We start from the raw sequence: 11311 nt of genomic DNA on the forward strand, positions 1-11311 counted from the left end.
CCATCCATCCTCCACCATCTACCCGTCCGTCCTCCACTCTCCACCCATCTATCCATCCTTCACCTTCTACCCATCCATCTATCCTCCATCCTCTACCCATCCATCCATCCACCACCCTCCACCCTCTATCTTCCATCCACCAATCCACCCTTCATCCTCCACTCTCCACTCTGGACCGTCCATCCTCCACCCTCTACCCATCCGTCCATCCTCCACTCTCTACCCATCCATCCATCCTCCACCCTCCACCACCCATCCTCCATCGTCTCCCATCCGTATCTTTCATCTTCTGTCTTCTCCTCCATCCATCCTCCATCCTTCCTTCCGTCCTCCACCCTCTTACGTCTATCCTGCGTCCTTCACCCGTCCATCTTCCATTCTCCATCCTTCTGTTCACCATCGTCCTCCATCCATCTCTACCCATCTACTCACCCATTGACCATCCACCATCCATGCAGGAGAAATGACCCATAGGCACTGGAGATCACGGTGTCCTCTTCACTCAGGTTCAGTGCACATGTGGGCATTAATGAGGAAGGTGCTGATCTGCCCACAGAAGGAGGCTCCAGGCTGTGAGAGGGTTGACACTCGCAGGACTGCCGCATGTTGCCAGCAGTAGCCAGGCTGAGTTTTAGGCACAACCCTGACCGCAGTGCGCTCCTGACCTAGATGCTGTGCTCCCGACCCCAGGCTTGTCTTGACCAGTTCTGGGCCCTCCACCCTCATAATATGAGACACCTGGGAGGGTCCCACCCACAGGAAGCCCAGCTCCTGTGCCCTCCCACCCACAGGAAGCCCAGCTCCTGTGGAAAATGCACCAGTTCTGTTGGGTTTGTTTTGGCAGAATGTGGCGCTCTTGGAAGAGGAAGCAGACATCAATCAGCTGACAGAGTACTTCTCCTACGAGCACTTCTATGTCATTTACTGCAAGTTCTGGGAGCTGGACACGGACCACGACCTGCTCATCGATTCCCAGGACCTGGCCCGGCACAACGACCACGGTTAGGACGCAGCCTGGGTGGGACAAGGGCACCTACAGGTGCTGGCCCCTCAGGCAGCCTGCTCTGTCCAGTGCCACTGGCCGTGGCCACCTCCCCTGGGCCTGTGGCCTGATGTCTAAAATTGCCTTCCTCTTTTTCGTGCCCATCATCTCCAGGAGTGGTATGTTCTTGCAGGACATACGGGAGACGCAGGATGCACATGCACGAGACACCTGAGGGATGGGGACACATGAGGGACATGCAGGGCACACAAGATGGGGACACACATGGGTCATGATGCACACAGGAGACAGAAACACACACACATTGCAGGGTGCTGACCTGCCCACAAAGGAGCCTCCCGCTGCGAGAGCGGTGGTGCTCGCAGGGTTGGTCTGTGCTGTGGGCGGCAGCCAGGCCAAGTCTCAGGTGCGACCCTGACCTGCCGTGAGAAGGCAGGCAGAGGGGTCAGAGCTGACCCTGTCCTGTGCAGCCCACGAGGTAGGTTTCCTTTGCTGGTCCATGTTTTCAGTCTTTGGATGTGTGCATCCAAGTGAGCTGTCACACAGTTCACTGTGTGCTGTAACAGAGGGGGCCTAAAACAACAGCCAAGTACCCTCAAAGTGTCTACAGTCAAGGAATTTATGGGCGGTCACCCAGGAGGGCTGTACAGGAGTTTGCTGAGGTTGTTGTAACAAATGACCACGAACCGGGCCCGTCCCACAACAGGAATTCATCCTCTCCCAGCTCTGGAGACCAGAGTCCGAGATCCAGGCGGGGCAGGACCACTGAGATCCAGGCGAGGCAGGGCCATGGTCCAGGGAGGGTCCTCCCTGCCTCTTCCAGCTTCTGGGGCTCCAGGCATCCCTGGGCTCGTGGCCGCGTCCATCCCATCTCTGCCTCCGTCCTCACGTGGCTTCTCCTCTGTGTCTGTCTCCTCTTCTGTCTCTTACAAGGACACGTGTCATTGGATTTAGGGCCACCCTCATCCAGGATGAACTCCTCTCAGATCCTTCACTTGATCACATCTGCAAAGACCTATTTCCATTTAAGGTTCGAGAATCAGGATTTAGAAATGTTTTTTTGGGGAGACACAAGTCAGCCTGTTGTAGCACCCAGTCATTTTGTATCAGGATAACATTCATCAAGGTAGGATGAATTGGGAGATGTGGAAAGAGACTGTCTTCGTTTCTCTGTCTTGTGGGTCCCATGTTTGGTATGGGCTGAGCTGTGTCCCCCCAAAATTCATTTGTCAGAGCCACATTCTCCAGGACTCCAGAATGGGACCATAAGTGGAAGTGGGGTCTTTAAAGAGGTGATTACAGTAAAATGAGATCATTAGGCTGGGCCCTGATCTCATAGGATTGGGGTCTTACAAGAAGAGGGATGAGGACACAGACACACGCAGAGGGACGACCACGTGAGGACACGGGGAGAAGACGGGGTCCACATGCCAAGGAGAGAGGCCTCAGGAGGAACCAGCCTCAGCCCCGCCTGGATCTCAGACTCCCAGCCTTGGCCCCACCTGGATCTCACTCACTCCCAGCCTCCAGCCCCAGTTGGATCTCAGACTCCCAGCCTCCAGCCCATCATGGATCTCAGACTCCCAGCCTCCAGCCCACCTGGATCTCAGACTCCCGGCCTCAGCCCCGCCTGGATCTCAGACTCCCACCCTCGGCCCCTCCTGGATCTCACACTCACAGCCTCCAGACCCATTTGGATCTCAGACTCCCAGCCTCCAGCCCCAGTTGGATCTCAGACTCCCAGCCTCCAGCCCCTCCTGGATCTCAGACTCCCAGCCTCGGCCCCTCCTGGATCTCAGACTCCCAGCCTCCAGCCCCTCCTGGATCTCAGACTCCCAGCCTCCAGGACCAGGAGAGAATAAATGTGTTGTTTAAGCTGCCCCATCGGTGGTGCTTTGTGACAGGCGCCCAAGCTGACTGATGGCAGTGCTTTTCACTTCTCATTTGTCAGGTTTTAGTTTAAACACGTTTTGTTTTCAAATCACAGGGAGAGTGCGTGGAGGTGGAGCATCTGAGAGTGTGACTATAAATGTGGTCTGCTCTTCAGTCTGCTTCTGTCTTGGAGCCCCTGGGTCAGCTTTCCACTCTCGTGGCTCTGACTGGGGCTCAGTCCTCGGAACAGGAAAGCTCTGGGCAGCGCCCTGGGGAGGACACATGCGGGAGAGTAGGTTCCTCAGGTTCCAGCCCTGCCAGGCCTGGGGCTCAGCATCTCAGACCCTAGCCCGCCCCGCTTTCCCCGCGCGTTTGAGGTGGGGCCGTGACCGCAGGTGTGTGCAGGCGGTCACAGCCCGGTTCTGTTTCTGCAGCTGTGTCCACCAAGATGATCGAGAGGATATTCTCAGGGGCGGTGACGAGGTACGTCTTAACGGCCATTTTCTTGTGATTTGGGGCAGTGTTCTGTGCCTGCGTGCAGTTCTGTCTCATTCATTCCCCGATGTGAGCTTGTCGTGTGTTGAGAGGGAGTGCCATTGTCCCGTGAGGTCATGAGGAAGCCACACGTGCTGTTGTCACACAAGGTCGCAAATAAGGGAGGACACATGCCACCGTCACAGGAGGTCCTAGTGGAGGACATCTTTGTCACATGAGGTCATTACGGGAGCACACATGCCGCCGTCACACGAGCTCCTAAGGGGAACAGCTTTGTCATGTGACGTCGTCGGGGGACGTGCACAGTTCTGTTCCACCAGATCGTAATGAAGGGGACACACGTCTTTGTCACGTGAGGTCGTAAGAAGGGGCGGCAAACACCATTATCTCATGAGGTCGTTTAGTAAGGGGTGGGGGAGCACAGGCCCCGTGTGGGTGGGTCGTGTCAGGCCCTGGGCCTCTGAGAGGGCCCTGGCGTAGGCCACGAGGCCGCTGTGCCTGAGGCCACGGAGGCCGGTCCTGCCCTACCGGCAGTTCAGGGCACCCCCTGCGTGCACGTGTCCTTTGAAGCCCGCCCCCAAGTGGGAGTCCCGTGTGGGACGGGGCCAAATGCAAGGCTCCACCCTCCCAGCAGGGAGGTGGGCAGGGGCCTCCCACCTCACGCCGCTTCTCCCTGACACACGTCTTGCCTGTTGGTCTCAACCCTGAACCCAGGGGCAGGAAAGTGCAGAAGGAAGGAAGAATAAGCTACGCTGACTTTGTCTGGTTTTTGATTTCTGAAGAGGACAAAAAAACTCCCACCAGGTACGTATTTGGGGGCTGTCCTGGTACAGCAGTTGGCAGCCGTAGGCTAACGGTCACCCCCGAGCGTGGGCGCCACCAGGGGTCCATCCAGGCAAGGCCGGTCCCAGGCGGGCTGCACACTGCAGTCAGTCCCGGTGGGGTCAGTCCCCAGCGGGGCCGGTCCCAGGCGGCCAGGCTGACCGAGGCTCGCCCTGACCTGCTGTGACTGCAGCATCGAGTATTGGTTCCGCTGCATGGACCTGGATGGGGACGGCGCGCTGTCCATGTTTGAACTGGAGTACTTCTATGAGGAGCAGTGCCGCAGGCTGGACAGCATGGCCATCGAGGCCCTGCCCTTCGAGGACTGCCTCTGCCAGATGCTGGACCTGGTGAAGCCGCAGAACGAAGGTAATGGCCCCGGACGTGGGACACCCGTGTGAGGGGATGCCCCCTTGTGAGGGAACGTGCCCCTGTGAGGGGACACGATGTCTGAGGTGATTCCTCACTGTAAGCTGTGATGTACCTCCATGTGAGGGGACACTGTCACGGGACATGTCCCTGTGTGAGGGGGCATGTAATGTGAGGTGATGTCCCCCCATCCCCCGTGAGATGTGGGATGTGATGCCCCCCCATGTGAGGGGACACATCCTGGGAGGTGCTTTGCCCTCCCCCATGAGATGTGATGCTTCGTGTGAGGAGATGTCCCTGTATGAGGGGGACACATCGTGTGAGGAGATGTCCCCGTGTGAGGGGACACGTAATGTGAGGTGATGTCCCCCCATCCCCCGTGAGATGTGGGATGTGATGCCCCCCCATGTGAGGGGACACATCCTGGGAGGTGCTTTCCCCTCCCCCATGAGATGTGATGCTTCGTGTGAGGAGATGTCCCTGTATGAGGGGGACACATCGTGTGAGGGGATGTCCTCCTGTGTGAGGGGACACATCGTGTGAGGTGATTTTTCCCCCCATGAGATGTGATGTCCCCCTTTGTGAGGGGGACACATTATGTGAGGTGATTCCCCGCAGTGAGATGTGGTGCCCCCACCCCATGTGAGGATATGCCCCCGTATGAGGGGACACATCATGTGAGGTGATGCCCCCGTGTAAGTTGTAACGCCCCCCCATGTGAGGAGATGTCCCCAAGACATCCCCCTGTGATACTGTTGCCCCCACCTGTGTGAGGGCAAGTCCCCTCTGTGAGACGTGAGGGGCACCCCATGTGAGATGTGCTCATGTGGCGGGATGCCCCCCATGTGAGATGTCCCCCTGTGGTGCTCCCCCTGTGTAAGGGACACCCCGTGTGACGGGCTGTTCTTCCTGCAAGATGGGATGCCTCTGTGTGAGGGCACATTTCCCTTGAGTGCGGGGATCCCCCATGTAAGGAGATGTGCTCATGTGCGGTGTGATGCTCCCTGTGTGAGAGACAGCTGTGTGAAGGGACGCCCACTCAGGGAATGGCCATCCTACTCTGAGTTGGTGACAAGGGTGAGCGGGGCCTTGGGGAGGCCCGGTTCCAACCGTATGTGCCAAGGCCCCACCCAGGACCGGGTGAGGTGGTGTCGTCATGTGTGACGTGAGCACCTTGTCACTGGTGGCGGCCACTCTTGAGTGCGGACACAGCACAGTGTGTCCTGGCTGTCCACCTTCCCCTGCCTCCCGCAGGCCCCGTGCGCGCCCCTCGGCTCTCACCCGCACCGAGGGCCCTGTCCTGTTGGGTGAGGACACCTGTCCTACCAGGGTCAGGAAGGTGGATGTTCCTGACCCCGCGTCTCCCTGCCTCTGCTCCCTGGTTCCCCACCTCAGGGACTCAAGCCCACGTTCCTGGCCTGGGGCGGTGCCATGGGCGCCCGGCCCTCCCCGCCCAGGATCCCACCTGGGGTCCTCCTGACACCCGTCAGCTGAGAAGCCTGCGTCCAGGGAGAGGCCAGCCGTGGCACAAGGAAGGACCCCAGGACCCCTTCCCGGGTCAAAGGGACAGAGGGGGACTTTTCCCAAACTGCGATGCCTTGATTAGTATTGTTTCCACGTCGTGGAATCCTGTCTTGGGGTATTTATGGTCTTTGTGAGTCGTTCTGGGGCCGCCATGTCCAGGTCCTCCCTGGCGGTGGATTTCCTCGTGTCGCGGCCTCATGCTCCGTGATGTGTGCCTGGGCGCCCCCTGGCGGCCGGAGCCTCTCTCTGTTCCTGCGCCCCGCCTCCACGTCTGCCGTCCGACCCGTTCTGGGGCGCACAGGTCCCCAGGCTTCTGGTCTGCCCTGCTCCCCCACCCAGCCTTCCTGCCCACACCAGAACTACCTCGTGCGGTGTGTTTTATGCCCAGTTGCATCAGAAAATGCAGTATTGGGCCATGATTTTCAAGGCGCATCGTGACGGACGTGCGCACGTCAAGTGCGGATTTGTGAAAGCGCCCCCGGGAGTACTCGTCTCTGAACCGTTTCATCTCCTGCAGGGAAAATCACGCTCCATGACCTGAAGAAGTGTAAACTCGCCAACGTGTTCTTCGATACCTTCTTCAACATCGAGAAATACCTCGACCACGAGCAGAAGGAACAGGTCTCCCTGCTCAGGGTGAGTGTGGCAAGGAGCACGTGGGGTGGCGGCCGCATCCGCCCCGCGTGACACACCTGTTCCGTCTAGGAGAGTGAGAGCGAAGGCCCTGAGCTGTCCGACTGGGAGAAGTACGCCGCCGAGGAGTACGACATCCTGGTGGCCGAGGAGGCTGCGGGAGAGCCCTGGGAGGACGGGTGAGTGTGCGGACGGGACGCAGAGATGGCCGGGAGGGCCACGCGTGGCACGTGGGCGGCGGGCGCCTCCTTTCCCACATCCACCGGACCCCCACGGGCTCGGGCCAGAGACGGTGGCTCGTGGGGGCTGCTCACCCACTTGCCTCGGGCACCTGTGACGTTCGGCTGACAAGCGTGTGCGGCTGTGAGTAGGGAACCTCAGTGGGGAAGAGAAGGTGGTGGTGGGTGTCCTGAATCCTCAGTGAAACCCACTCAGGCCCGGCGGCGGCCTGTGCACGGGCCAGGCCCCAGAGGAGCTTCGAGAGGCCCCTTCCCGGGGTCACGGGGGCTGCAGAGCGGGCCAGGCCCCAAGTCTGCAGCCACAGCAGGGCCCCGGGTGTGAGTGCGGGCAGGCCCGGCCTCCTGCCTGTTCTGGTGCCCCTGCGTCCGCCCCTTTCCCGGAAACAGACCCAGAGGTGTTGTTGCTGCTCTGCCCCCGAGAGCTGGGACCCGGGGGCACCAGCCAAGAGGGCCCGGCACAGGCTGTGCGGTAGGGGTGTTTGAGGCCTGTGTCCCAGAGCCCGGCCTGTCCCCGTCCCCACCCTCACAACCCCCCTGCCAATATGCTTGCTCCCCGCCCCGCATTGTGGCCAACTCCCTTCCGTCTCGACCCTTGGGTCACCCGGGACCCTGGGACGTCTCTTGCCCAGTCAGTCCCTCCCGCCAACTGCGGAGGGCGCACACACCCCAGAGCTGGGGTCCTGGAGAGCCCGGCTCAGGGCCAGGGACCCGACAGACCCTCATGCAGTCCCCGCGGCTGGGAACCTTGTCCTGTTTTGGGACCTGCTCATGGGGCCAGCGCGGGGAGACAGGCCTTGAGGCCCATTTGCCGCCGACGCTCCTCTCCCCCATGGCTGACTGTGTGAGGGATTGGGGGGCTGTCCTGCTCCCAGGCCTGTGGCCGGTCCCAGCCCCGCTCCACCCTCCGGGCCTTGGGCCTTCAGGCGTGTAAACAGGCCTGTGTTCAAGGGTGGGGGACTCTGGTGTCCGCACACAGACCCGACGGGTTCGGGTCACACACGTGTTCCCTGTTCCCATCAGAGGCCACTCAGCCCCCAGGTCAGGGTCACGCAGGGTCAGGCATGTTTCCACATGGGGTTTGCGGCACAGGAGCGGAACCCATGGCAGGGCGTCCCCTCTGCCCCTCGCGACGGGGCCTCCATGCAGGAGTTCTCAGTTTGGTGGGCCTGGGGCTGCCTGCTCGGGGGTCCTGACCCCCACCCCCAGGGGGGTTTCAAACGGGCAGGGGGCACTTCGAGCATCCCCCGTCCCTCCCCATTCGGGCTCTTGGCAGGTGCTGGGCTGGTCTTCGTTGGGCATTTGTGGTTTTCCCGGACGCCACAGAAGTGGAACCCCGCCGTCCCCTCACACAGGCTCTGCCAGCACAAGGTGTTAGCGAGCCGGGCCTGTCGGTGGGTGCATCGGGCACTCCACGTCCCCGCTGAGCAGGGTTCCGGCTCTAGGTGACCACCAGCCAGGCCACGGATGTTCGGTGGCTTCCCCTCTGGTTCTGGGCAGGTGTGAATAGTGCCGCTGTGAACCACTCCCACACTGGCCTTGTGTGAACGCGGGCTCTCACGTCTCTGGGTTCAGTGCCTGAGGCTGCGGGTCACGTGGGGACGCCTGTCTGCCCTCACCGGAACCCGCAGCGGCGTCCCACACGGCAGGTGACGGTTCTAGCTGCTCCACATCCTCGTCAGCGCGGTCTGCTTGCGGGCATTTACATGTCAGCCCGTCCCTGGCGTGCCACCGGGCGTGCCCTCTCGTGGCTGTGAGCGTCCCCGTCCTCGTCTGGCCTCCGTGGTCCCCAGGGCGTGTGCCTTGTGTCTGTGCGTTCTCCGCGTCGGATCATCCGCTTCCTCACTGAGGTTTTACGGTTCTTCATAGCTCGTCGATACAAGTTCTCTGTCGCATCTGTGGTTTGTGGACTTTTTCTCCAAACTCGTGGCCTCTGTTTTCGTTGGACCGTGTGTCTGAGAGACGCTGTTCTCACTGATGAGGTGCCAGGCGTCGTGCATGCCGCCACACGCTGTGTTCTGGTTCCCGTGTCAGGCTCTGCTGCCTCGTCCAGACCCGCAGCGCTCCTGTCTGCACGTTTCAGATGCACATCCAGCCCACGGCACAGCACACCCAGGTCACGACGGGCACAGACGCCAGGCGGGGACGCTACGGGGGCAGACAGCAGACTGTGGCCCGTCCTGACTCGCGTGGGGCGTGAGGTGAGGGTCCAGGTTCCTGCCGTGCTGCTGCAGCACCGTCTGGGGCGGGGCCCTCGAGGGGCTGGCCACGTTGCTCACGGTGACATGCGTGCGCGCCAGGTGTCCCCAGCGCACTCTGGGTCTGTCCGCGCACCTCTGCGGCCTGCTCGTGCCGCCACGGCCTGAGGGAGAGGCCTTCGCGCTCCTTCTCCCTCACAGGTGTTCGGGCCACGCGGTGCTTTGCGTTTCCGCAGGAGTCGTGAAATCTGCCTGTGGGTTTCCTGAAGAGGCTGCGGGCCTGGTGCCGGGTCTGTGTGGGGGAGAGCTGGAGAATCGACCCCCTGGCCCCACCGGCTGGCTGTGGGGTGGATTTTGAAGCCATCTGGCTCTTCACCAGCCTCCCGGGCTTGTGTCTGCAGCTCCGTGGGGACGTGGCAAGCCCGTGGTCTGATGTCACCTGCGTTCTTCCTCACGGTCGTGTCGTCGGTTCCTTGGCCTTTACGGCAAATCTGAGGATGAGCTTGTCTGTCCCGACAAAACAGTAGATGGAGGATTCGATTATTCCTTTTCCGAAATCTCCTGTGGCGTGGAGACGGTTGGCATCTCGAAGATGCCGTGTTTCCTAACCCACAAGCGTGGGTCTCTCCGCGTAGTCAGGTACCATGCTTTTCCGCCAGGATTGTGTGCTTTTCGGCACCTGGATCTTTCTGTCCTTTGTCACGTAAGTGCTTCCTGACGCCTGGTGTTGGAAAGGTTGTTTAAATTTGGAACTTGTGGTTCTTTGTGGAAAGCGCACAGCAGTACCGTCCGTCTACCCGTCTGTAGTTTGCACTTGTGTCCGATGCACCTGTCGGCCGCAGGAGTGTCTCCATCGGTTCTCTGGGGCTTCGTGCGTGGACAGTCACGTTGCGGGTGAGGAGGACACGGTCACGTTCTCTGCCCACCCGCCGCAGTTCCTAGAATGTCCGCTATGATGTTGGGTGCCAGTGGGCGTGTGTCCTTGCCTGGTCCCCAGTCCGAGATGGAGGGGGGTCGTCGTGGACGACGAGTTGTGATGTCAGCCCAGAGCAAACACTGAATTCTGTCAGATGCCCCTGTGGATACGGGGGATCTTCACAGGTTGGCCCCAGAGAAACCCTATTTGGTCACACCGTCCGATCCCGTTCACAAAGTCGGCTCGTGGCCTCTTACCTCGTGGCACCACGTCTCGTGCTGGTGTCCAGGGAACGCCGACCTCCAAGTGCGGGCACGGCTCCTCTTCCCTTGGGGTGGAGGCAATCCGCCAGTGACCCCGCTGGGCCTGAGGCTTCCCCAGGGTGAGTTCACAGCCGTCCGGGGGCCGCCGGCAGCGCCTCGTGGGCTGTGGTGCACGCACACCCACGCAAGTGAGCGAAAGGGGCGCCCTGCCCCGGGCTGAGGCGGCCGCGCCCCCGTGTGCTTACCAGCCCATCCTTGCAGGTACGAAGCCGAGCTCAGCCCTGTGGACCAGAAGCTGAGCTCCCTGAGGTCTCCGCTGGCCCAGAGGCCCTTCTTTGAGGCGCCGTCCAGCCTGGGCACTGTCGAGCTGTACGAGTATGCGTGTGAGGACGAGGACCTGCAGCCCTCGTGACCCGCGCCCAGGTCTGGATGCAGAGCCGCCGCCCTCGTGTAAAGAACAAAGCTGTTTGATCGTTGAGCTGTCTGTTCTAGAAAATGAAGCGATTTGTATGGGATGATAAATTTTTATTTATTCAACACGGAAGCTGGTCAGGTGGTCATTGAGCGTGTGTCCCCGCCTGCCCGGGACCCCTGGCTGGGAGAGGAGACACGCCGGCCCCACCGTCTAGCTCTTGAGTGCAGGCGTCTGGAGACACCCCACACGGCCGACCGGCCGCTCGCAGGGGAGCCACGTTCTGCTCCAGAGCATGGGCCTCGGGCGTGAGCCGCGCAGACTTCCGGGGCTTGGATGGCCCGGTGTTGTTCTCACGTCGTCGGTCAGGAACATTCCAGGGGCCCCGGCGCCACGGTGGCCCCAGGACCTTCTGTCCACAGGAGCGTCTCCAGGTGCCGCCCCAGCTGCAGCCCTGCACGCGGGGTTTGGGAGGGAGCACCCCCTCGAGCGTACTTACGTTTTCATGTAAATGTACAAAAGGTGTAAAGTTAACTTTTACTTGGTGTGTATAGCAGTTTAAAAATGT

General features: G+C 60.8%; 1 protein-coding gene across 1 annotated transcript in view; it reads left to right on the forward strand.

The window, feature by feature from the left end:
• Positions 1 to 11311, forward strand: part of PPP2R3B (protein phosphatase 2 regulatory subunit B''beta) — a 24865-nt gene extending 13554 nt beyond the window's left edge. Inside the window, exons 3-9 of the mRNA XM_044911641.1 lie at positions 845 to 1001; positions 3310 to 3358; positions 4085 to 4174; positions 4386 to 4561; positions 6603 to 6721; positions 6791 to 6897; positions 10593 to 11311. Coding sequence (XP_044767576.1) covers positions 845 to 1001; positions 3310 to 3358; positions 4085 to 4174; positions 4386 to 4561; positions 6603 to 6721; positions 6791 to 6897; positions 10593 to 10743 — 849 coding nt within the window. The 3' untranslated portion in view covers positions 10744 to 11311. The remainder of the gene's footprint in view (positions 1 to 844; positions 1002 to 3309; positions 3359 to 4084; positions 4175 to 4385; positions 4562 to 6602; positions 6722 to 6790; positions 6898 to 10592) is intronic.

Source organism: Neomonachus schauinslandi, chromosome X (genome assembly GCF_002201575.2).
Source record: "Neomonachus schauinslandi chromosome X, ASM220157v2, whole genome shotgun sequence".
NCBI lineage: Eukaryota > Metazoa > Chordata > Mammalia > Carnivora > Phocidae > Neomonachus > Neomonachus schauinslandi.